Source organism: Acipenser ruthenus, chromosome 27, assembly GCF_902713425.1.
Source record: "Acipenser ruthenus chromosome 27, fAciRut3.2 maternal haplotype, whole genome shotgun sequence".
In the NCBI taxonomy this organism is placed as follows: Eukaryota; Metazoa; Chordata; class Actinopteri; order Acipenseriformes; family Acipenseridae; genus Acipenser; species Acipenser ruthenus.
The window spans coordinates 20,331,149-20,358,600 of record NC_081215.1 but is presented as its reverse complement, the minus strand read 5'-3'; the positions used below and the strand labels follow the sequence as shown (position 1 = coordinate 20,358,600).

Genomic DNA, 27,452 nt, shown 5'->3' with positions numbered 1-27,452 from the left:
GGCTCTCCATCCTACCTTCTTTTAAATTACACCAATGAAGTCTTCTGCGTGTATGAATATCAGTAAGAATATGCATGACAGTGTCAGTGTTTCCTTTCTGTCAAGGGAAATAAAACATAGTTTAGATTACATACCTTTACATGCAACACGTGTAGCATAGGCTGTCTTTATTTAATAAACCCAACATGCATGTACAGAACGTGTCCTTGGATGAAAAAAAAAAAAACGATAGCATTGCTTTATAAATATGATTATATTAATAGGTCATTGCTCTCAAGGCACCTGCTTTGAATTTAAAATGAAACAGTTTCAATTCTGACCATAGGCAAAACATTATAGCACTGACCTATCATTACAGATGTCAGGACTGCCCAGTCCCTGACCACATTCCGGCGCCTCCTTAAGACTCACCTCTTCAAACAGCACCTGTAGAACTCCTCTGTTTGTATCCTGGGACACTATCACCCTTCATGTAAATGTGCTTTATTTTGCTCTTATCTGCCCCCTATTTTACTGCATTTAATCCTGTACTTCAGAATACTGTAATCTGCCAAGTGTTTAACCTGTAGTTCTTTGTATTTAATCACATCCTGATGTAACTATCACTATTTAATCATATCCTGATGTAACTATCACTATTATCTGCTGTATTATTGAATTTTGGTTTGTCACACTTGTACTTTGCTTGAACAAAAGTTATTGTATTTCTTGCTCTTATTGTATTACTTGTATTGTAACACTTGAAATGTATTTGCTTACGATTGTAAGTCGCCCTGGATAAGGGTGTCTGCTAAGAAATAAATAATAATAATAATAATAATAATAATAATAATAATAATTATAATGCTTGATTAGTCCATAGACTAGTCAATCCATTAATTCGCCCATAAAATACTGATATCCAAAAACAGGGACAGTTATACTATTGGATTTCTCTATACAAAGGAACTTAATTAACAGATTAATCAACCATTTACTGATAAATATCACATTTTTGACCCTTGCTCTGTGACCAGTTTGGTGCAGGGCAGAGGGAAGTCAGTTGGTCTAAAACATGATTTATTTCTTATTGAATTATAAACCAGATGCATCTGTTTTAGGGTCTTGGAAGGAATGAATAAGGAGATTATTGTTTGATTTGTAAAGTCAGATAGACGATAGTCCTGATTCTGCATGTGATGCCAGCACTGACCTATCAGTTTTGGAAATGGATTTGCGCGGTTTGGCTCAAATATGGGGTGTAATAGCAAATAGAAATGATAGCACAAAGAAGAAATATCAATCATAATATTCCTTTTTGTAGTCTCATGCAATGCATATGTCATGATTTTGGATCCAGCAATGATCCATTGGAGACACGGAGCACAGAATGAAGTTTGGGCTATGGGATAGCGTTAGGGACTACAGTACTCACCAGCTGGCTAATAAATATCAAACAACCCATCCCAGGGTTTTGTCAAAATCATGCTTTCTTTTGTTAGACTTCTCTGGGGTACTGTGAATCACCCCTTGGAAGCAGTTTCAATATAATGGTTTTGGATCATATTTCTAATGGCATTAATTTGCATCTTACACATATTTGGCTAGATTCAACGCTATTTACTCCAAATCATCATTATCTTAACCTAAGACTGTTAATTTAAGTAGTTTATGTCTGGTTTGTTAACTTTATTAAGTGTTTTTTTTCCTTTCTGGAAAAAACAAGCTAATGATAATTGGGAGTAGAGCTTTGAGGATCTAGCTCATTATCGTACAAATGCTCACTCATGCTCAAAATCTACTGCATCATAAATTTGGTCAAAATTAATAATCTTGCACAAGAATGACGTCTCTTGTCAGTGTAATGCCTACTCTAAGTCTGAAATGACTTTGGGTTTAAATTGGTTGGTTTTAGCTGATATTTTTTGCTGCTGTCAACTGTGATGAAAATGTATCACTGTCACAAGTACCTGCATGGTCTGCTTTTTTTCTCTTCATTATCAGCCAAAAGAAAACAATATTCAGGAGTGAATCTATAAATATATTAATCACATACTTCAGGGCTTTTGTAGACTAAGCCTACAGAAAACAAATTCAAGCAATGGAAACCATCTGAGTGCCTTGCATTACAAAACATTTATTGCTGAAGGCACGGTTTTCTTAAGATCTCTTTTGTAAGTCCTGACATCCCAGAGGTCTATGATTTGCTCCCTTGGTTTGCAACCAAGGTGAAAATGTCTTGCTGGCAGTAGGTGACAGTAGTATAATTAGCCACTGACTCATTGTGTGACCCTGAGCAAGTCACTTAACCTCCTTATGCTCCGTCTTTCGGGTGAGACGTAATTGTAAGTGACTCTGCAGCTGATGCATAGTTCACACACCCGAGTCTCTGTAAGTCGCCTTGGATAAAGGCGTCTGCTAAATAAACAAATAAATATTAAGCAACAGTGTGGCTAACTCCCAAAAGAAGTAATGTGCGTTAATCCTCTTGATTTGTTTTCCCTGTTACTGTCATTTATTTTGTGGGTTTAACTCAGATTCAGTTTAGCTGTGTTCTTTGAGATGGCATGAAATATTTCAGATGTTTTTTTCCCCTGTTTTCAAAGGAGATAAAGAGAAAAAGGATACACCATATGTGAGGGGACATCTTGCATGACAACGGCAATACACCTGGGAGGTTGGTTACATTGATATTTGGAAAGTCAAGATCACAAAGAGATGTATGATCATCTGAAAATATAATAGTAGCAGTAGTAGGATAATGAAAAAAACAGATTTATGAGTAACCAGCTCTTGGGGAATGTGAGGGGCAATTTGACACTCAGGGACTGGATTAACAGTCAATCCTACATAATTATTCTCAGTACTTAATTGTTATGTACAAAGGAAGGAAAAATCACTTAAAACCATAGTTTTATGTGCGTGCATTCCATTATTGCAAAATGACATGCAAAATTGCATTTTAATCACACAAATTATATGAGTGTTTTACAAAGGCTATCCTTTCGCAGGGTGGATACTGCATCTATTTAGAGCTGATTGATGTAGCAGTAGCTCAACAAAAATCTTTAGATCTTCCGCTTCTTGCAAATGAAATCAAGGTTAAACGATTTTTTTTAAACAATCAATCAAACCGATGTAACTTCATCTGCCATGGGAAATTATAGTATGCAAGACCTGATATAGTCATCAGTTCAGCATTTCAATGCATATGATATTCTGCAAAATATGTCATATGCTGTAATTGCCATTGATTGTCTCCATGTTCAAAGATTTTAGGATCATTTTAGTTGCTTCTTTGCTTTGCTGTTGCTTCTCACAATCGAATCAATAGTATTTTCAAATGAGGGCAAACCCATTTGACTGTTCTTGATGATGACAGACAATGTGAATAACCATGGACTCAGAGTAAAGGCCAGTGTAGTGCACTATTAAAAACCCTGAATGGCAGGTTGAGTTATGAATTAAAACAAATAAAACAGCACATACATTTGTGTATAGTGATCAAGAAGCTCGCCTGGGAACCATAAGGTTGCCTTTACAAGGTACAAACATCACCCTGCTGTGTGGATATTTTCAGGAACAAAAGCTCAGTGGTACTCACTTAAGATTGTAATCTTTTTTGTTTTAGTTATAGTGAAGAATTGAAATCAAACAAATAATCCTTGTTTTTCTACAGTGGAGTACAGTCCATGAAAATGTTTTTTTTTTCTATTATAATCTTATACTTACTGTACTTGGCAGCTTTAAATACCACTGAAATATGATGAGCTGAATCCTCTTCAGAATATTATCTGTTTTTCCATATGTTTCAGAATCTTCAGAAATTTGCAAACAAAAACTGCATTGCGATCCTCAGATTAACATATATTATGATGAATACTTCAATGTGCCATTTTCATATTAAATACACTAAAAATGTGTACACTTTAGCTACACTGTAGTAAAACAGAATGTTAGTTACATTTAGCACAACACTATGATTGGGAGAACATCTTTATTAATTACATGTTGTAAATGTGTATATTTCACAGGAGAGCATACTAAGGCTTTGTTTTATTAAAAATGTTATGTTTAGAACACTTTATTATTTACTTTATTATTTCTTTACTTTATTATTTCGATGCAAAGTTATATAGGATGGACATATTGTATCATTAGTTCTAGGTATGAAACTGAAACTGAAAAAAACACACCATCATGGTTAAATGGGTCAGCTGAGAATCCGACTCTGAGAATCTGACCATTACTCGTACATGTTAAAAAAGTGTACTAAATGTACTTGTATGCAAGTAATACCTTTTTCTCAATCCACCACCAATATATCAGCAGTAATAGGACATAGCGAATTAAGTTCAAATGCAAAGCACACTTTATGCTTAGAAAGTTTGGCAGGTGCAGGCTATAGCTTTAATGTGTACGTTCCCCTGCTGTTTTCAAAGAATGCCCCGAAGGACACATCTGCAGGCTGCTAAACTGAAGCAGATGTTGATCTATGTCTGTTACCTTTATGGATTTCTGTAGTATCACATTCAACCCCCATTCAATGCACATGGGCTGCTGGTATATCAGACATTAACCAAATACACGATTGGTGGCTTAATTTCATTAATAGTCCAATCTGTACTTTTTAAAGAAGTTGCTTGCTGAGACTGTAGTCTTATTTTCGGGGAGATCTTTGTATAAGAGACCAAGAGCAGTATCAATCAGAGAGTTCTGAAGCCATGAGCCCGACTGAACCTATAAAAACAGACACAATAAACCTGGCTCTTTCTACAGAGGGGCACGTGTGATCTGCAGTGTATGGTGGATTTGTGTGACTACCCCCTCTAGTGGCCAGTGAGAGGTTGTTCCCCAGCTATGGGCAACGAACACATACTGTACAGATATAAATATTTCATCACTGATAAATACATTCAAATGTATTTAAATTTATCCAGAGTACACTCCATTTAGCTGCAAATTGTTGAGCTGAATAATTTGTTTACCTGAATAGCTTTTCAATGCACCAATCCAGTTTATATGCAATACAATTTACTGTGGATAGCTGAATATTGGATAATCAAACCGTAATTTTGCAAAATGGTACACAATTATGAAGCTTTCCAGGGCCCATTCTAAATAACTATAAAAAAGGTTGAATTTTGATGTACATAAACACACACCATAATGGAGATGGATACGCTACAGAGATAGGAACACATTCATTTACTCCAAAGTGTCATTCATCATTCTGGAAGAGAAGAGTACCCAGTGATGTTACAACGCTTGAAATTAGCAAATGAGGAAATTACTTTAAGAGCTCTTAGATATAAATAAATGAAAGCATTGTGCCAAAAACACAATTTTTCAATTCCAGTATTCATCCATATATTGTATTCACAATATGCCCAAATAGCTGAGAAAACAAAAGAATACAACTTTAAGGCACTTTGAAAGAGAAATGGCACTGGTACAGACAATTTATCATAAACTTTTAGTGAGGAACAATAAAGTCAGACTGTCAAAAATACTTGATGGATAGAATTGTTTTTAATGCTGTCGTGTAGCAATTGCTAACACTGCAGAAAAACAAAGAATAGTACCAGTTTCGATGGATCTTTTTAAAGGTCTGGTGTGGATTATAAAGCTTGTCGCACTGACAGACTGTTCAGAAATCCAGACAACATTCAAAGCATTTCCACTCCTGAGAGCCAATTAAAACTCTCAGTATCTTAGTAAAAGGTTGGCACTACTCAGGGGGTCCAGACTGGCTGAGTATTATGAAATACAGCAACATGTTTTTGATTCCTCGTCTCAGCTGATCAATCCTCCTTGAAAAGGGTACATTGCCCCATTGGTTTTGTTTTGCAAGATTAGATTATCAGAAAACAAATAAACCTGCAAGCAATATATACATAGAGATCTGTTGTAAGTGGTTACAGACCACAGGAATGCCATTGAAGTACAGGGTTTTCATAGAAATGTGACACATTTTATTCACAGAAAAATGGTCCAGTAAATAAAAAAAGGTATTTAAATAAAAATAATTAAAGGCAGCGACTTGGAAGAAAAGCAATAACACTTGCATAATCTGACTGATATTAATAATATGCAGACAACCCTATGGGGAAACTGTCTGCCGTTTTCATAATCACAAGAGTTGACTCAATGACAAATTGTTATGGAAGAAGGGTGAAAATTGGTAGCCTTACTAAGAATCTCGGAGGCAGGAAAGTCTGAATAGGCACGGATGCCAAGTAGGAAAAGTAGAAAAAAATCTTATATAAAGTAATACAAAACAAATGTACTCTTGAAGAGACATAGACAGCGTGTTAAGAAGCAACAGCAGTCGCTGTATATTGATCTAATTTATAAGACTTCAATACAAGGGCTCTCTCTCTCTCGCTTTCCATTTACTGTACAGTAGCTTCTGTTGTGTGAGTGCAAGATTTTAATATTGCTCCAATTAGGCTGTGTTTCTTCAAAGTGTCGTGAAAACGACTTTTTGGGTGACATGCCTTACAAAGTTATATTTCCTTCAGACTAGAGTAACAAACAGCGAGAAAGCTCAAAGTCTAATATAAACTGACACTGAAATGTTGACAGTGCTGACAAAATATGTAATTGCAACATTCAAAACCAGTTGGTGCCAGGTGTTATTTGTTTTTGAAGGAAAGGGTGGAATGGAAATTGCACCTTCAAATAGTGATACTTCTGTTGAGTATGTCACTGATGAGTCCTGATTGTGTCAAATTTACAGGCACACACTGGGACTGATGGAAAATGCAGTCTCACAAAATCCACTAGGACCCTGACCCCTAACAACAGAAGCACACAATTCTATTAAAGTGACAGGTAATCTTTTATTTAAATGTACAACATTAGCCATGTATAAGCATGAATTGCTATTAGTTTAATAGCTAGGTTATTAATTACCTATAAAACACATTACTAATTAACATTAGACATACATGTTGATTAATGACCATAATCAAAAACTCTGATTCTGACTTTTATAAATAATTTGGGTAGCACTATCCTATTCTACACCCAAGCCTTGTGTTTGACTCCACTGCACTAGTTATCAATTTCTGCCTAATTAAATTTTTGTTAAAAACTGATTAAAGCAAGCTTTCCTATTGGACTAGTGTTTAATAACTTTAAATGCATATGCATATGCAAATATGCATACAGTATAAACTAAATCAGGCACAACATTCAAACCAGCATAACAAATTGCTAAAATGGCAATTTAAAATAACGAGTTGTACTGTTCACATAAAATTTTAATAGGAAGAGAGACAACATAGAAGAGTAAAATAATACTTTTTTATGAATAATAAATACTACTAATAATTCTAAAAAGTAAAAACTTTGCTGACAAACATGCTTTTCATGCATTCCTAAATGAAGGATTATGGCTGCAATGCCACAGTATACACTGATGGAAGACCCATTATGTTGTTGAGCGATCAATAAAGCAATTAGGCCCTTGCCCACAGCATCCTTCACACATTAAAATCTCCCAGGAGCAATTATTATTGAAATGTATGGTTGCATGTCATAAAATCAGTCTCAGACCCATTCAGTACAGGGAAACTGTAACCAATGTGGGAAAATAATAGACCAGTACCTCTTTAACACAAATCTTGTGCCAACACACACACACACACACACACACCCCTATATGCTGTGTATATGCAGTGTACTGTAATTTCTAGAAGCCAACAACAGTTCCATGAAAATCAAACAGTATTTCATAAATGTTTTTTTTAGAAAAATGAATTATTTGTGAGGTAGAATGTTGTGAATACATGCAATGTAGAGTCATTGACCTCAGTGTTAACTAGACAATGCTGTCCATGGTTCTGAACTAGGATAACTCGCTCCTTGAGGTTATATCCTTGCTTAAATTTGTAGGCAATACATTTTCAAGGTCAAAGCTACAGTCAAACCTCCTTACAATGTTAGAACTAGGGACCATCAGAATATGGTCTTGACAGACTTTTTTTTACCCAGGTGCTTCAACACATATATGATACATGTTTTTTTTTTCAGGGTAGCAGTATAAGCAGGTATCCAGTAATTATCAGCATACCAGCAATACATTAATTAAGAAGGATTGATTAATTAATTAATTAAATGCACCAACAATATGAACACAGACCAATCACAGGAGTCGAGTACATGTACAAAACCGCTCAAACATCAGGCAGAACAGGGGCAGTTTCTGTGATGATTAATACAAGCATTCTGTAGGAATATTCAGCTCAAAAGAAACACACTGTCATGTCTCATTTCTACAGTGGGAAGCTCTTTCATTTAACTGATTTAGTCTTCCATTGGGTAGCCACGCTCTGGCGTGTCTTCAATTCTCTGTTGCAATTTCTTTTTTAATGTTTGCAATCTGGATCCAAACTGTAATTAATGTTAACAGCCTGCACTCATTGCTGCTGATGGATGTTTCCGGGAAGGAAATTGTAACAAATAAACAGAAATAACCTTTTTCTGACTTCCCACACTAACAGCGTTTCAGCATTGTTGATCTCCGCTAAGGGACAGGGCATTTGGTGGCAGCATCTATGATGAGATGTGCCCTTCTTTTGGGCAAGGTCACCAAAACACTGCCACGGGCACATTGGAATCAGAGCTAAGTGATGATTTGAAACCTAATGATGTGATCCCATCTGCACCGGCAAACATGGTAGCAAATGGAAATGGTGCAGGTGCCCAACTACTTCAGTGGAACAGCAGTAACAGTGATAAGTAGTGTGGTGATTTAATGCACTAGCCTTTACCACTGGAGCCTTGGGTTCAGTCTGCAGTGCTGAACAGAGTCTAAATACTAAGTAAGGAAGACCAAATAAAGTATACTGCATAAAGTATTTTGCACATGTACAATAAAATAAAAAATAAAAACAGTATGATATTTGTTAACCCTGTTCATTTTTTATTTATGTGTGCATCAAATATTTGACAGTGGCTTACAAATTCCCCGCTGTAAACAACATTTGTTTGCAGAAACTAAAGAGAAACACAGTGATACAGTTCAAAAGGACAAAACAAATAGACTGTAGAGCTTTCTTCAGCTTTTAATTAGTTCCAGAAGGACACTTTCTGTATGCAATGCATGTATGTAGGCCGCTCATAGAAAAGCTTTGAAATAATAAGATATTTGATATCAATGGAAGTATTCTAGATAGTTAATAATTCTCTTTATTTATTTCAGTAATCTATCAATCTCCCGTTCTACGAATAGTGAGTTGTAATGGTATTTTTAGTTGATTGTTTTCTGTAGTTCCACACTGTAACTTACTATAAGCAAATCAACAAAATAACAACACGAGGTACAGGGGCACATTGCTCAGTATTTTTAGACAGCAGTCTAAGTGGTATTTTGGTCATGGTAGCAACATCTTTCTCTTCTCTTGAACAGGAAATAGGATGACCACAAGATGTTATCATGCTGTCGTATATGTGCTTAATATATTAGCCTAATGGAAAAAGGGCTTTCTAAATATCAGCTTGTAAATTGAACAAGCGTTGTCACTTATGATAGCATCTCAGATCTTTCATGTGACAATGATGAGCAGGGGTGAAATTCTCAACAAACAAGTGCAGGTACTCATATGCACAGCCGGGTGGAAACATTTTAAAAATTGAGACAATTTGAGTGCCAATGAATAAATATTTTTAAAATGTATACATATCGGTACATGATACATTTATGAATACAAAATAAGCCTTAAAAAATAACTGATCAATTATAACCAATTTACCATAAACAAGGAAGCTGAAAATACTGAAAGCTGTGTACCTTCTGCTTGTATCACTCAGTCATGTACTGTTTTATCACTTAAGTTAAACCTTAAATGACAAGCATTAAGAAATATTACACTATGTGGTAACTGCTGTAGAGATGGAGTTTTGTTTCAAGATATCCTAAAAAAGGGATGCTGTTATAGAAAATGGTATAAAAAAACAACTGTGCTATGAAAAAATTATACAAAAAGGTCTAAGTAAAATAATAAAGGCTAAAATACCTCTCAAATGTTATGGTTTCTGCACAATAAACAAAGTGGCAAGACACATTTTCATGAAGTAATATCATTACTGTGGTTTACTGACAGAGTGCCAGTGAGTACTGGCAGAATTTCATATGAAGAGGGGGCTTTATTAGCAAGCAAAGGACGGCTTTCATAACTGAATATGAAATACTATCAAGAAAGATTAGTCACAATGTCAGGTTCAGAGTGAAGTTTGTAACAAGCTAAAGATTTTAAACACACACAGTTTGTAAACTTTGCAATCACAGAGCAGAATATTAAATAGTGTAACTGAATGGCTAAATTATATTTATTAGCATGCAAATATGGGCTGCTTGTTACCTATATACTGTGGCTAATGAAGCTCGTAGTAAAACCTGGAGTGGGTGAAACTACCATGCAATAAGAGTCTTGTTTCCATCCCTGTATAAACCCACTTATTAGCATTACAATGAAAAGCTGTGAATGTTTATGAATGTTTGAGCAATGGTATTGAGATTCACCACTGTTTAGATCAATAAATTAGATGTCTTTTTGTCAGTTTTGCCTGGAGAAACCCCAGTAATGTTATTAATCAAGTTTTTTTTCTATAAACGAGCAAGATGAGCTGAATGGCTTCCTCTCGTTTGTAAACTTTCTTATGTTCTTATGTTCTTAAAGTGTTTTCATGTAATTGTAATGTAATAATGTAATTGTAATAACTATTTGAGTAACAACTGTTACTCACATAGTTGTGTAGTAACTATATCACTGGTGTTTAAATATGTAATTAAAGCTTGAAGGATTTAATTTAGTAACACTTTAATTAATCATAGTTGTGTAGGTAAGGGAGAATGCAATGAAAGTTCAAATAACTTTTTTTTTTTTTTTTGCACAGCTCCATAATGGGCCCTGTTTGAGTTATCTAAATGGAGGCAGATATAAATGCTGTCTCAATTTGCATTCTTTTTTGCTTTTCCTTTCCTTACAAATATAAAAAAGTAAAACTGCAAACAGCAAATATTTTAATAATTTAGACTTGCTTAAACCATTAAAACAAGAACCAATGGACCATAGCTTTAAAGCGTTGTTATCACCAGTCTTTAATTAAAGAAGAACATCGTTTGTTAATTTTACAAAATGAGACACAAACCACATTTAGTTTGGTTAAAACACTTTAGATAAGTTATATTACTGGTTAGTTTTGTAAAATTGCCGACGAGCTATTCTGCAAACCGCAAACACCATGAGGGACCTTTATTTCACAGACAGGAAAGGACATAATAGGCTTCTTATCAGTATCTACATGACTTGAAATGAGCTTCCTGTCCTCAGCATTGCATCGCTATACACGTCTACTTGGTCATACCTGCATCTTTTAATAAGAGAATAAACATGGAAACATTCGATTTAATACTGCTGTTGTTAACTGGTAAGTTTATTTTTTATTTTGTGTTGTTGTTTTTTTGGTGGTGGGTGTTAAAATATGACTCATAAGATAGATTTGTTTCAAATGTCGTTAGTTTTAATAGATTTATTTATGCTTATTTCAATTCTTAAATGCTGGTGTTCTGGAAAGCAAACTGTTGTGCAATTGCTTTCTAGTCATGATAAGTAGTATAAATGAAATAGAGACTTTGAGAATATGAAAACCAATGGTTGGATATTATGTATTATACAATAATTGTACTTCATTGATTGGAATAAAGTTAATGCATTACAACTGAAATATAGACTTTGTCAGTAATTATTAATTATTATTATTTTATTGTATACTAAGCAACACTGGATGGTGTAAAAATATCTAAAGATATGCCAGAACAGATTAATAACACATTTTAGGGTTTATTTTAGTAGTTTCCGACAGTTACACTGTTGCATTTTTTTCTCATTTTATTACTTATTGGTTATTACTGTATTTGGAATAATATCGTGATACAACTATTTGAACAGCAATGAAAAATGTGTAAGTCCAAAACATTTTTAGGGGTTAACATTAAATGAGATCATCATCATCATCATCATCATCATCATCATCATCATCATCATCATCATCATCATCATCATCATCATCATAATAATAATAATAATAATAATAATAATAATAATAATAATAATAATAATAATAATAATAATAATAATAATAATAATAATAATAGGGCAGCAGTGTGGAGTAGTGGTTAGGGCTCTGGACTCTTGACCGGAGGGTCGTGGGTTCAAATCCCGGTGGGGACACTGCTGCTGTACCCTTGAGCAAGGTACTTTACCTAGATTGCTCCAGTAAAAAAAACCCAACTGTATAAATGGGTAATTGTATGTAAAAATAATGTGATATCTTGTAAGTCGCCCTGGATAAGGGCGTCTGCTAAGAAATAAATAATAATAATAATAATAAACAATTAGCCAGTATAAAAAATTAAAGCATAAACATATGTAATTCTATGTAATTATAACACTTTGAGTTACGTTATTTATACTCAGTGTAATTATTCATGTACTTACAGTGTAGTTGCAACCTAATTACAGCATTGAAGCATTTTAGTGTTATTACATTGTAATTACAAGTGTTAACAGTCACTAAAATAAAAGAATGTAAGCAGTGACTCAAAATATAAATGCTGTTGTACATTAAATCAGTTCATTAATTAATTTCTCACCTAAAACCTTGCATGAAGAATACATATTTGTATCTGTAGAAATTGGGTTCAAATTAAAAAAAAAAACTTTAAAATACTTTAAACGTGACTAAATCTGAATTATTTTGTTGTTTTGTTGGTTCCTTCAGAATGAAAATATACTGGATAAATATTGTATCAACCAAAAAAAAAAAACATACATAAAATGTATATGTGCAGATTCTAGTTTCCAAAAGCTAATTTCTCAATTTAAACTAGCCCTCGCTAGACCACAAAATAATAACATATTATTATTCATAACGGCTTGACGAAAAGAGACAAATGGGACAGTCTCTGGAAGCATGCTAGCTGTATTTATTAACTACACTATTCATATCATATGGCTTATTATTCTACGTGTTTCATATATCACTGCTTTGTATTTCAGGTGTGGCTTGCCAGAATATAATCGTTTTTCAGCCTCCAACTGTAGAGGTAACAGAAGGTGAAAAAGCCCATTTAAAGTGCACCTTTAATTCTACTGCAGAGGACTCTGTTACGGGATCAGCTATCTGGAAAAAGGGCTGTGAGACTGCAAAATCCCTATTAGAACATGACGACCAAATGAAGGGGAGATTGGAGATGGCAAATGCAAGAGATTTCAAAACGAAGCATGATGCTTCGATATACATCCATAACGTGACGGAGAGAGACTCTGGTATCTATTACTGCGAACTGGACCTCGTGAGTGTTGGAAAGCTCATTGGCAGCGGCACTTATCTCAATGTTAAACGTAAGTAAAATATAATGCTAATGTGTCGCTATACGACACGGTATATTGGGGTCCATTAGTTTATTATGAGTTTATTATTTATAATTTTATTTAATATAAATAAGAAGTGCCATAAATAAAATGAAATCCTTGGACTGGTGACACAATGATGTATATTATACTTAGGGTAACTGAATATTCTTGTTGCTATATCAAAGCTAGATAGATTTAGATATATTTTTAAATACTGAACCACAGATGGTTCTATATAATGGTTCTATACAAATTATTCTTAATGGTATTGTAATATTAGGGATTCTCTGTTCATAAGTGGCTGCATTACACACAGTAGTATGGCTGGTAAACTTTGTGTTGGATAATAAGTTTAATGTTGAATTAACATATTTCATAAATTAAATATTGATTAGAAATGTTCACTTTATTCACTCATGATACATCAACAGTGTATGTATGTCTGTATGCATTTTAAGCACCAATTTATTTAACTTTGTTTCGTTTAGTAATTTGACACTTTGTATCAGTGTCTGTTTCACTCATCATATCTTTGTGACTTGTTAAAACTCTTGACTTTTAAAAAGAAGTTTTAAAGTAGCGGGGTTCTGAAAAAAATATAGCGTTATACGTCCTCACGTGTTGCTACAGCTGTTTAAATAACGAACTTGTAATTTTTCTTTTCATTGAAAAAATCCTGACAACTTTTTTGCACTTTTAACTTCTGTTTCAAAGCTCTTTTCAAAATGTCCGCTCTAATATATTTTAGAGGTCGGCACGTGTAGAAAATCCAGAACTGGGTACCCGCCATGAAACACCCGGGTAAAAAACCCCAACATATATTAATGTTTTAAGTGTATGATACATATTTAAATACTATATGGTACATATACATTTAGTTCCTTCAGATCTGTAGACTTGGGTAACCTATATTACTACTGGAAATGTCCAAATACTACTACGACTACTACGACGACGACTACGACTACTACTACTACTACTACTAATAATAATAATAATACTACATCTCAGTTTTATTATAGGTATTCATGTTAAATGCGCTTCATGTTGCAGGATTATTTGCGACATCCATTGGTCATATTCCACTGGTGTATTCCACACTTACTACTTAATGTGCTCCTGAAATATATTTTATTTAACCCAAAACAAAACAGGCAAACGTTTCGTAAGTGAGTGAGTAATGTTTTTCTCATACTGATTTCATTGTGTACTTTGCACCTTACACATTTTGGGTGCGTATGCTTTTTCTTAGCAGATCTATTGCCTTAAAATAAAACACATGTTTACGGTTTTCAGTCTGTTTTCTGGAGTACACCGCGCACAGTGTGTTCATTTATTTTAAAGTACAGGCTACTTATTTGATATTTTTGGTAAGAAACTGTATCTGCACAATAACTGTAGATAAAGCATTCCGTATTGCAAGCCACGTGGTTATTATTATTCATGGGTATCACTGACATAATCCCAAAAGGATGTTATAATGTTGTTTTCTTTCCGATTTAGTTCCCGAGAACAGTCCACGCAGCGCATTTGCCGCTGTGTAATTGTTTTGTGTAAAACACTGTTTAACGTTGTCTTTATTATGGCCAGAGACCTGCGCTTACAACTGCTTTGTCATATTTTCAACATTTTCTTTAAATTCTCAAATTAATAAATTGATAGCCGGGTAGTAAAGAGAGACCCGGGTCGCGTCGGGTAATTTAAAACCCAACGGGCACCCGTGCTGACCTCTGATTATATATATATATATATATATATATATATATATATATATATATATATATATATATATATATATATATATATATATATATATATTAACGCAGGTTAATCGCACTCCTGTCTTGTCCCTCTTAGCATACCGTAATCCATTTCCCGCTGCACCATTTTAGTGCATGTCAGGACTGAATGAGTGTCTGTACCACCTGCATGCTAAACATGCTTTGACTTTTCAAAATTCAGTTTCGACAGAGTACTCTTTCGGAAATTCAGGATCGTTGCAAACCCATGAATCAAGCTACGCTACTGTAACATGCTGTTGGAGAGCTAACGACTGCAGACCCGTTAACACTGTAGCTTTGCTTTATTTCAATAACCACATTTATTTTTAAACAATATTATTTAAAGTTATGGAGGATATAACAGTTACTCAGTAAATGTTTTGTTTTATTTAGGCAATTTCAAGTTATTAATAAGAGAATTTATTATTATTATTATTATTATTATTATTATTATTATTTAAAACAGCAGTTAAAAATATCAGTTTATGAGTAAAGGAAACTGATAATAGTAAATGCAGTAAGCTGAATAATAAACTGACTCCATTGTGATTTAGCAGTTGGTTCAAACAATTTAACAACAATGCTGGATTGTAAAACTATAAAAAGAATCCAGAAATAGGAAAACAGGGTTTTTAATGCTGGGTTATTTTTTGAATAATAATAATAATAATAATAATAATAATAATAATAATAATAATAATAATATCCGTAATGAAACAAATTAGATTGATGCAGTAATTGTATCAATTAACTGAGATACATTTTTTTTTTTAAATCTGAAGAGTCACGATTAATCTTTTTTTAATTGCTTGACAGCACTGCTATAGAATAATAACAACAAGTACTCTGGCTTTTCTGTTCATACCATGTCATGAATTGTTATTGCTGTGCTATCTTTTTGACAGAGCAACAACCCTTACACTATCAGTGCACTAGAGCAGCCATTTAAAAAAAAAAAGACCTTTGAAACAGACTTTAAAGTTACAGGTGTAAGAAATTGTCAGCACCTTTATCCTCAACATAGCTCTCGGAATCATGTCTAACGTCCAAGTGCATCTGCTAACCAGACCATTAACCTGTCAGCTTTCAAGAAATACCACATTGTATAATGTACTGTGCCTTCAATTCTGTGTTTGTTTTTAACAGGACTGCCCTGCAATTCTCAGGTTGCGCTTTGTGAAGATCTATGGATTCTCAGCATTGTTCGGATTTCACTCACCTCTTTGCTGACGATTGCCATGATTGTCTTCATTTGTATCTCCTGCCGCCTTTCTGTAAAGGACCAATAGGTCTTCTTTAGAAGATAACAACGCCATAAGAAATACTGAACATTTTCAAAACTAGTGCTGATTGTTCTTGCATGTGTCTAAGGGGTGGTAAACGTTGCTTATTATGAGCCATTCCACTCTAATGTGTATTTAATGTGATTGATCATTTAATGGTCTAATTAGATTAACTGTTGTGGACAGGACTTACACAACTTGAACGCATTAATTCACAGATTCTTACAAACACCACTTAATGGTGTTCTTTTTAAAACACCTGCACAGTGTACGTGCGCGTTGAAGCATATTCTAAAACGTCAATAGCATACCGAAACCTACTCTGACCTTGCTAACTCAAGTAGAAATTTAAAAGCATCTGGAGACACATTTTCTTGGGTTTTCAAAAGCTATTCTTACAATGGTTTCACAGTTAGGCAGAAGAGGCTTTTGGGAAACGCCTCCCTGCATTAGAATGGTTCAATGGCTCTTTGCCACCCTCTTTTTGTAATAAAAACCTTTGCAGCTAGTTTTGTATTCCTCTCCTCACATCAGCAGTGTTCATTTCGCTCACATCCCTCTTAAAGCATTATGACTCAGAGTCTTCAAGCCGCTGCATCATTGCATGTAATTTGGGGACAGTAGAAAAGCAGCTTTAAATAATTTGCTGTAATGTTCATGGCTAAGACTAACAAGGCAGATTGCTGTCATTTTTATTGCAATTTTGTTTTTTGATACATTTGCTATTGCATTACCTGCCAATGCTGGTTTGTATTATTTATGCCTTTCTCTCCATTTACTCATCTTTCATCTCATACTGTACGCACATCCTCTGTAAACTAAATAAAATGAAGTCATTCATGATACGACTGGCATTTATTGCTCACTTCACCCCAGTTAGTCTTCATTGAATCCATCTATTCACATCTTCAAATACATCCCACAGATGCAGTGGCACAGTACCTAAAACACTATGCATTTGCTATCATAGCATAACGACTCAGTGGGGTATACACCAATATCAGCAGTGACGCCTTCTCTCAACTTCCACAAGCAGCAAACACTACATTAATAATCAAAATCACTCGTACTCTTTAAAGGTAATAATGTTAACTTTGAAATGGGTATGGAAAAAACAAAAAGAGGAAAAAATAGTGGATTTTTTTTTCTTTAAATTGGTTAAATCATTGTTTTATTCTAGCACCAGAAGCTATACAGGGGTAGAGTAAGATTTTTTTTTTTTTTTAAAAAGAAAAACACGTCATGGAATTGGATGTACACACACTCTGTCAATAGAAAGTCATGCACGGTCGGTAAGTATTACAGCTGTTCTGGGGACTTAAACAGTTTCCAGAACAACTAATCGAGAGCCCATCCACAGTCAAACGGAATGATCGTCAGCAGGAGGTTTTAAACTGGTTCTTATCATGGTGTAAAGACTTGCCTTTAATGATAGGACTGTCTGAGCAAACGGGAGGATTTAAACCTAAACCTAAAGTCTTGTCAGTTTTTTTTTAAAAAAAAGGCTGTGAGAATTAAATACTCATCTTTACATATACACAAGTTATGCTGTGAAAGCATATTCGCTTACAAACGTATAAAAATACTTGTTAACTAGTCTGATAAGAAAATAATGTATAAAAGTATATAGCAAAAAACATTTAATCTTCTCCAACAATTGAAGGATTACTTCCATCTTTTTTTTACATTACATGAAGATAAAACAAAAATGATGATACCATTTCGTTTCTTTGTATCCCTTATTTGGAAATACTAACATCAAAAGGAAGACAAAACAGACTCTGAATTATCTTAATAGTGATGTGAACCCTCTTGAAAAATAAAACTGTGGATTTAAAACATGCCTCCACCCAGGAAAGCCAGGCTCTGATCAGTGAGTGGCCTGTCCCGGCAGAGTTCTCTGGGTTGGAGAGTTCAACATCAGGGAGCAATCAGGAGGATCAGCCTTAATATCCAGATGGATCAGACTTCCAGGCCAGGTGAGGTCAAATCAGATTTCATGATGGGTCATTACAGAGTTACAGTGTCAGCTTTGGTGAACATTGGTTATAAGCATATGGTTACAACAGTGCTGCATTATCATTACAGTCTTAAACTTGTACTACTGGTTACAGTCAGTTAAGACCCTGGAGGCCCAGCAAGTTCAAAAGGTCCAACTTTAGCAAGGTACCAAGTTTCTCTTGACATGACAAGATCTTGTTAGGTCAAAAGAATGCCAGTCCGATTGTCCTTGATACAATACAGTATACCGACTGGATTTGGCCACTAGAACAAAATGGCAACATTAGAAAAAAAAATACAAAATTTAATTAAAATGAAATTGTTGGCATTTTTTTGGCTACTTGTACAATATTTTTTTTCAACCTGGCACAACCAACCAACCTTGTCCTCACTCTCTGTGCTTAAATATTGAATTGATTAGAAATATTGTTCAAATCGTGATGAATTTCAGTATGTACAGTAGCTGATTAGCACATCAAAGTAAAACAAGACGTGAAATCGTGATTAAAACACCTCACTCGATAAGGCAAAATTACCAGTAGCTAAAAACAAACTTTACTAATACATTCCGGATTATTATTATGGGTGGTGTTGTTTGTTTCCTCTTTTCAGTTGAAGGTACAAATGTCATCATGTGGCAATTTAAGAAGCAGCCTTAGTGTTTAGTTTCATTTGTGTGTTGTTGTTTTTCAGTTGCCTCAGTCTTGCTTTGGGACTTCACAGAGCCCAGCTTGTTGGACTAAGGCTATCACAGTGACCGTTCTTACAAGTCATACAGCTATTGAAGGCAGTACTGATTGAACCAGGATGTGCTGTCAGAAGGCAGGAGTAGGGACTGGTGGCAGCAGCTGGTTGCAGATGAAAGTGAAAGGATCCCTCAGAAGATCACACAGTGGCAGCCACTCTTGTCCTTTTCTTTGCGTGTTGGTTCTGGGGAGGGCGGGCATTCTTGCTCCTGAAACTTTCTGTGGAAAAAAAATAAAATAATGTAGGGCAAGTTTTTAAACTATTCAGTTTAATTTTAGTCAATGAGTCATTGCAAGTTCCATTAGAGTTCTATGATAGCACTATTCATCTATAGTACAATAACAATCATCAATATAGCCTTACATGTTTGATTGCTATAGTTTGTAGATCACTTGCAGACAAATTGGTATTCTCAGTAATTAGTTTAAGTCTGCGAATGCGTAGGCACTGGCTACCACCAATGAAATCAAGATAATCCCTTAAAAACATGAGTTTTACAACTCAGATGGTCCCTTAAATGTTTATTTCTTGTTTTGTGTATGGTAAGCTATGAAGGACTTTCCATTGGAATTTGCAACTTAGTTTTTAAGCTAAGCGATTATAAGCGAATCTCTTACAATGAAATATATAAAAGTTGCTTTGTCCAATTACTCAAATGTTATTATTGTTATTTCATTGATAAATTGTTGTTCAAATGCCTTGTTTGTCGTAATGCTGTATAATGTAATACTAACTGTGCAATTGTTTTAACGTAATGCCTGCTTGATTGTTTATTATTTTATTATTATTTATTTTTTAGCAGACACCCTTATCCAGGGCGACTTATAATTGTTACAAGATATCACATTATTTTTACATACAATTACATTATTTTTACATACAATTACCCATTTATACAGTTGGGTTTTTACGGGAGCAATCTAGGTAAAGTACCTTGCTCAAGGGTACTGCAGCAGTCTTATGTTGACATTCTGCATTGGTTGCTGATTTTATGAACGTATTAGAGTGAATGCATGTTTAATAAACCCCTTCATTTTAAAATTGATTCCTGATAAATCATTTGCCTGTGTAACAATCTTGATTTATGAACTTTAAATGAAATAGCTTGTGGTCTATTTTTAGATAAAAGACTGAAGCTCAGCAGTTTAAGATGTAAAGTGGAGTGTGGGATGATTGACTGTTTGGCCCAGGTTCTCGTCTTCTGGACTGACAGGAGCCGTCCTGGTTTGAGGTGTGACCTCCGACGTCGGTCAGAGGTCACCAAGGCTGGGTGAAGGAGGACCACTGACCCCCAGAAGGGAGGTACAGTTGCAAAGGAGGCGGTGGGGAGGTGGAGGAGAAGGGCTTGCAGAACAAGTACTGAAAGGTGAGCCTGGACTATATAGGTTGAGGAACCAATAGGATTAGCGTAGCGAGCTGAGCATCTATTTGCTGTACTGTATAGATCTGCTATTGTTTTCAGAGTGCGACATTGAGAACAGGTTTATACATTTATAATAAACACAGTTATTGCTTTAAGAATAATAACTCCTACTATATTACCCACAAGTCTGCAGCAAAACATCTGCAAAGCGCCTGCAGTGTGCAGTAACAATACACCTTGGGTACACAGCAAAAGAAGAGAGAGCAAACTCATTAGAAGCTGCTCCTGGGAATTCGGTGGTATGCAAGGTATTTCACAGCATGTCATAAAAGGGCATCACTAATTTAAAATGAAAGGTTTGACTGAAGACAGAACTACGATTGTGAAGCACCAGCAGTATAATGATGCCCACCATCTTATATCAGACGAACATTCATGCCAAGGGGAAAAACAAAAACCTTTATCAAAAAATGTTCTTCTGTTTTCCGTTTTGAATTGTGGCTCATTAATTGTATAGCTGGGTAGCATTCCTTGACCAACACAGCAGAACGAATGCAGTAAAACCGAGTCTCACCTTATAACTCTAACCAGTTCATGAAAAGCTTGGTCTACGTTCATTCGGATTTTTGCAGAGGCTTCCATGTAGGTTACTTTTAGTTGCCTTGCTAGCTGTTGCCCCTCTTCTTGCGTCACCTAAATTATATATATATATATATATATATATATATATAAAAAGAAAATATTAAATGAAAGAAAATACACCAGAATCCCTTCTGGTATGCATGATAACTGAGCATCACAAAGGGAACTCCTTCAATAAAAAAGTATGACCTTGCAGAACATGATAAAAAAAGCCACATTGTACAGTGTTTACTGGCCTCAACATGATAGGTTAGTACAGTATGCTGTCATTATATTGAAATTCTGGGTATTCTGGTGCCCTCCACTGGTGATCTAATTAAGTGCAATCTAGGCAACCCAATAAAATGGGTCAAATATTAAAACATTCAAGTTGTGCACATTTCAATAACAAGCAACAGATTTAGTACTGTCCCTTTATATCCACTAGATGGCACCTTAGACATACAGTACAATAAAGAGGTTCTGTTCTGTCACTACAAACAATCCACCAAATGATCTGAAGGTCATATCCCACTAACTGCTGCGGGCACTTTTAAACAGTCCAGTTCCTTCAGAAAGCTGTGCCGGAAACTCATCACTGGTGTCACAGTGTGGCTGTCCACTACACAGCTTTGGGTCTGGCCATGAATTTGTACATTTAAAGCTAAATAACACCAAGCAATAGATATAACAGCAATTTCACAAATATACATTTCCCCCCGGCTTACAGTAAAAAGGTGTTATTTAGCTGCTGTAAAGCGGACCAAGCACCCTTTCCATTTACAAACAACAAATACTGTCCCTTGAAAAGGGCCACAAAGGGCCATGTAGTAGATGCAAACAGTTTTTAAGAGACTAAAAGCAACACAAAACAGAAATCCAGAGACACAAGTAAGGCGTTTCAGTTTGTTGGAGCCTTCTAGAGCTGATAAGAAAAAATGTCCTCACATTACACTACTGTAAACTGGGAGACACAGTAACAGCAAGTAATGGGGAAATGCTGGCTATGACCTTGGTTAACTCAGAGGATTTGCATACAGTCGCTCGTGCCTTTTTGTGCATTTAAAGAGACAGAGAATCCTGGGTAATACAGACATTAAATCAAATGGTAACCCTGTGGTGACATCCATAGTCCCCGCTATAAAAATTCCTGGAATGCCAGAGGCTCCAAGAATTATTCGCTAGTCATCACCTGTCTCTGGTGCTCCAGGTCAGCCTTGTTACCAACGAGGATCATGGGAAACTCATCACGGTCTTTTACTCTGAGGATCTGCCTTTGGAATTTGTAGATTTCTTCAAAACTAAAAAGGAGAAGAAAAAAAGGAGATGGACATACTTCACAAGTCCATTTCTGAGGTGCATTTAAATAAAAAGTCCCCAGAGATTATATTTTACAAAAACAGCAAACATTCAGTGACCACAATAAGTACAACAGGTTGTTGAATTTCTTATTCCTGGAGTTTTAGAATACTTTTTAAGCATTTTAAACTATTTGAATAATGAGTCCTTAGTGTAGGGTTTTAAATCTCATTGGAACATGACCAGGGCCATGAGAATCAAACCTCTTCCTTTTCACTAACTCAGCTGTAAGCACTTTGAGAGTCACTAACACTCCCAGGGCTGATGTGAAGCACATTAATAGAACCTTTTGTGAATGTCACTGTCCTCACTTGGTAATACTGTATATCACGACAGAGAATCACGACAGACATTCAGGCAGGCAGTCCTATTAAGGTGAAGTTACTGTATTACAACCATATGGAATGCTAAACAACAAATCTCTATACCAGACATATACAAATTGAATGTACATCTTATAACACAGTATGTATGTTCTTACATACTCCACCACTATATTCTCCTTTTCCACAGTATGCATCCCTAGCAGGGGATAAAGACGAAGCAAACCTCTTCTGTATTGAAAATGAACTGCAAGATCCTTTATTGAAGAGGACAAAAGCCTGACTACTTAAAAGGAAAACTGGCTTCTAATCTGTCACCTGGATAATTTGTCACCTGGAGTAAACTAGGACTCAAGAGAAAACCATGACAGATTCACAAGCACATTGGTAGCACTCCATATGATCATGCATGATGAGAGAAAGATAGTATGTTGCTGCATGTGTCCGGTGTTTTAGGCTTACCTTCCTCTATCGGTGACAGAGAAAACCAAAAGGAAACCCTCCCCTGTCCTCATGTATTGTTCTCGCATGGCTCCAAATTCTTCCTGTCCAGCTGTGTCTAGGACTGACAACAAAAGGGAAGCCCCACGAGTCAGTTATGGCCCAGCACAAATGAACACGAGCAGTGAGTCAAAACGTGAAGCTGTCTCAGTTGTAACCAGGCTAATATAAGAAAGTCTTTTTGACAGCGTGGAAATATTAAATATTACTCCCGCCTCCCTCCCCCGAAAAATGAAACAATTACATAGAAATCTACACCTGAGGCAAACTGCTATTTCATTTAAAGCAGGGCTTCTCAACCCCCCTGTGTCTACTGGTTGTTACTCCAACTAAGCTGTCAATTACTTAACGATACCCTTAATTGAACTGATAATTTGCTAATTAGACCCTTTTACTTGTTTTCAGCTTTTAAACAGTTGCCGATTTCAAGTTAGGTATAACATTTTATTTTAAAGTAACTTGAACTTTGCAACTTGAATAAGTAACTTGAAAACAATTAAAAAGGTCTAATATTAGTTCAGTTAAGGGTTTAGTTAAGTGATTGCGAGCTCAGCTGGAATAAAAACCCAGACACATGGGGTCCCTAGGACCGCATTTGAGAACCTCTAATTTAAAGGCTACATTTATTCCTCTGTTTCATGCTAACTGCAACTTACATTACTTTCAATGTTTAGGAACAATTACATTACACAGGTCTTCGTTTTAGAATGTCCTAGTGGATGTTAATGTAAAAAGCTACACAAGCAAATTATTAGCCCACACTCCCTCTGAACAATTCAACCTGCTTGGATTTTATAGCAGGAATGAAAACGCTGTTTCCATTGCTCAAATTATTTTCTAGTCCAAACCTGTACCCTGTTACTTCCAGTGTTGAATATACCGTAGTCTTTACTCTTCTATATTGTACTTACTGTCCAGCCGCGCTGCCCTCTCATCTATCACACACTGTTTTGTGTAGGAATCTTCAATTGTCGGGTCATAATCTGTGACAAAGTAAGACTGCAAAGAACGCAAAGAACAAGGAGATGTTAAAAATCACTTCTTTGCAAGCTTAAAATGTCTAATTTGGTGGCCAAGGACCCTGGGTTTAGGCACCACTGTATATGACAAATGAAACAGACAGCAATCAAAATGGAATCCAACTGGATCAGAATGGGATCCAATAGCAATAGGGCTTAGATCTGGGGTGTCCAATCACGGTCCTGGAGGGCCATTCCACTCCAGGTTTAAAAGGTAAATTGATATCATTAACTACTTTAAGATATGGGTGGATGTTTATTTGGTTCAATTAAACAATTTAGAACAGGGTTGGAACAAAGACTAGGATTGAAGGGCCAATTTCGGACACACGTGGCTTAGGTAACAAAACCTCACTAAAAAACACATTTTTTGGTTAAACTAAATGAACCTTGAAAATGATTCTGAATCGACGTGTGAATTTTCTCACACACAGTTAAAGGCGGTATAATACATTTATATTAAAAAAAAACTGTAGACTCATGGAGAAGAATGCTACATAAAGCAATTAACCTTTCAGGCTTTGATTCCAACAGCCTGGGAGTATTGCTGGGTAGTGCTGCAATAATTCACTCTGTATGCAGTACATCGATTGCATCAATTTACATACATTACATCTAAAAATTCTACTTCTTCATTACACATTCATATTACTTAAATAAAAAAAAAATGTATACCAATGGTAATTAAGACTGGTCAGGAAATTATTACATGGCTCAATGATCCATGATCTATTAGCAAACAAATCAAAACCCAAGTTATTAGGTAAGACGTTTGCTGCTTTCACTTGTCAGTCTGCCAGTTGGCAGGGAGGTCACCTTAAATCACTTTGGAAATAACAAATGAATCAGTGCATCTATAGTTTGTTGTGTGCGTATGTTTTTGGTCCCATGATAGTAATGGCTTGTGGAAAACAATCCCCTAAAACACCAAGGTGGTGAAGAGTACAAACCTGATTAATGTAAATGCATGGCAGTGTATACCATGCATATTCATGTCAAATATTAAGTCTAGCACTGAGGGGCAGTGGTCCTTGTATTGCTTCTAGGTGTGACAGCTTGCACCAGGAAAAGAGAGGAAGGAAGCTCCACCTACACACAATACAGGCTGCCCATGGAGTGAGCGGCAGCTACAGTCCCAGGCATGCTGGGTGATGGTGATGTCACAAAGAGGATAGTCCCACTTAGAAGGCAGAAGGCTTTGAGACTGCAATCATAGCCTGAAACTCACAGCTGTTTGTTGTCTTCCCAGTATTTCACCACTCTGTGAGTTTTTTTTTTGTTATGATCTGGTTTCTTTCTCAATGGCTATTCACATAAAGATGTAGTTTAACGGAAAATACTGAATCAGATCAATCATTACTATTGTAATCATACAGCTGCATTTAGCTGAGCACATCAATCCTTCACTATCTTACCAACAGACGAATAAAGGATGAGAGTGCATCCTATTTCAGGATTAAAATGAATTATCAACATCAGGGTGCTTATGGGCATAACTAAATCAGGCCTGTCTTTATCCATAACTTCCTGCAATTACTGTATTCTCTTCCATGACCTAATCTAGTAGATTAATTGAAAAATACATTAACAAGATTATTTACTATACTGTACACAAACTGCAATGTTATTGGGGTGTTGGTTTCAGTAAAAATGTTTAAACTTTAGGATTAAAATTGTTAAAACTTAAACATGATATTGGGAATGAATGCAATTTTCCGTATAAGACTGTATGTGTTCAACATTAAACTGTACATGGATGACTGCATAGAAACACTGAATATGAAAAACTGGACAACACTGTACACTCGATACTATGGAAACAAAATCTGGCAGTCATCTATATTTTGCCTGCATCCTTTTGACAACGTTTATGCTAAATTCAAAACATGTAACAATTAAACTCTTAACACATCAAACTGAGTAAAAATAAATAAATACATAAGCTGGTTGTCCGTATGTTTAAAAAACAGGAATTTGATACTCTGTTATCCTAGCACTGAGTAATCTCATTTATGAAAGGGGAGCCCAGATTTCATTGCAAACAGTCTGACCTGGGCACTCATGCAACACCTACTCAGTGAGAGCAGTGGCTGGCATAGACTCAAGACTGGACTTGGACCACCATGACTAATCCATGACATTTAATAGCTTTTTGATCAGGGATTTGACTTGAATCCAAGATAGAGAGATGAATGGACAAGGAACCTGTTGTTAAGAAAACTGAAGTCGTCAGGGATTTTCTTTTCTATTAAAAGTGAAACTAATGAGAAGGTTTTTTTATGCAACTACAGATGGACTTTTTGGGGGGGGAGAAAGCCTACACCATACACCATGCAAGAGTTTAAACGTACACGATCTTGATATACTGCAAGGCATTGTGCTTTGATGCACTTGTGGCTGTCTTTTGTGTTTTCATGTTATCTGTGTTGATTTATTTTAACTGTGTGAGGAAATGAAAGTGAAATCAAATTTGTACTATAGGTGTACTTTTTTTGAAAGTGTGCGTATATCTAACTGGTAAACAACCAACAGCACCAAAGGATTACTCATTTACAGTAATAAACGCAGATTTACAACCTAACATCACAAAAAATGAATATATATATATAATGTATTAATGTCTCTTCACCTGTTTTTTTTATTTTGGGAGTTTTGTGAGCATATACCCATAAAGGAAAAATAACTAAAAAATGACTCCAGAAGATAATACTTCTTGTAAAGAACTTTCATCACAGTGTCCTTCTTCTAAATTCCTAAGTGATTGAGTAGCCTTATTAAAATCAAATGGCTTTTAGATAATACTCACCACCCATTAGCAGATCAAGATTAATAAGCAACACAGCGACCACATTTAATTGCATTCTATTCAGCTCTAACAGCACTTCAATAAGCCTGAGGGACCCCTAATAACAAAATAGATTAATGCAAAGATTACCAGCACTACTTAACCAGGTAATATTCTACTCACAGGCACATGTTTCTCATTCCTCTGCTGATCAATCATTCTTCTTTATGCTGACAATGCAATACCAGTAGGACTTTATTTAT

The 27,452-nt window shown here is 35.4% G+C and overlaps 2 protein-coding genes across 2 annotated transcripts in view; one reads left to right on the top strand and one right to left on the bottom strand.

Annotated features, from left to right (window-relative positions):
• The first annotated feature begins 11,199 nt into the window (after window positions 1-11,199).
• On the top strand, window positions 11,200-17,203 carry LOC117431957 (natural cytotoxicity triggering receptor 3-like). The gene is made up of 3 exons (XM_034053272.2): window positions 11,200-11,418; window positions 13,050-13,394; window positions 16,334-17,203. The coding sequence occupies exons 1-3, from the start codon at window positions 11,382-11,384 to the stop codon at window positions 16,474-16,476; spliced, it is 525 nt and encodes a 174-aa protein (XP_033909163.2). The 5' UTR covers window positions 11,200-11,381; the 3' UTR covers window positions 16,477-17,203.
• Window positions 17,204-18,095: 892 nt separating this feature from the next.
• LOC117431956 (ras-related protein R-Ras2) overlaps window positions 18,096-27,452 on the bottom strand; it is a 43,118-nt gene continuing 33,761 nt past the window's right edge. Inside the window, exons 2-6 of the mRNA XM_034053271.3 lie at window positions 24,297-24,384; window positions 23,347-23,449; window positions 22,395-22,503; window positions 21,156-21,274; window positions 18,096-19,436 (exon numbers count right to left, since the gene is read on the bottom strand). Coding sequence (XP_033909162.1) covers window positions 19,349-19,436; window positions 21,156-21,274; window positions 22,395-22,503; window positions 23,347-23,449; window positions 24,297-24,384 — 507 coding nt within the window. The 3' untranslated portion in view covers window positions 18,096-19,348. The remainder of the gene's footprint in view (window positions 19,437-21,155; window positions 21,275-22,394; window positions 22,504-23,346; window positions 23,450-24,296; window positions 24,385-27,452) is intronic.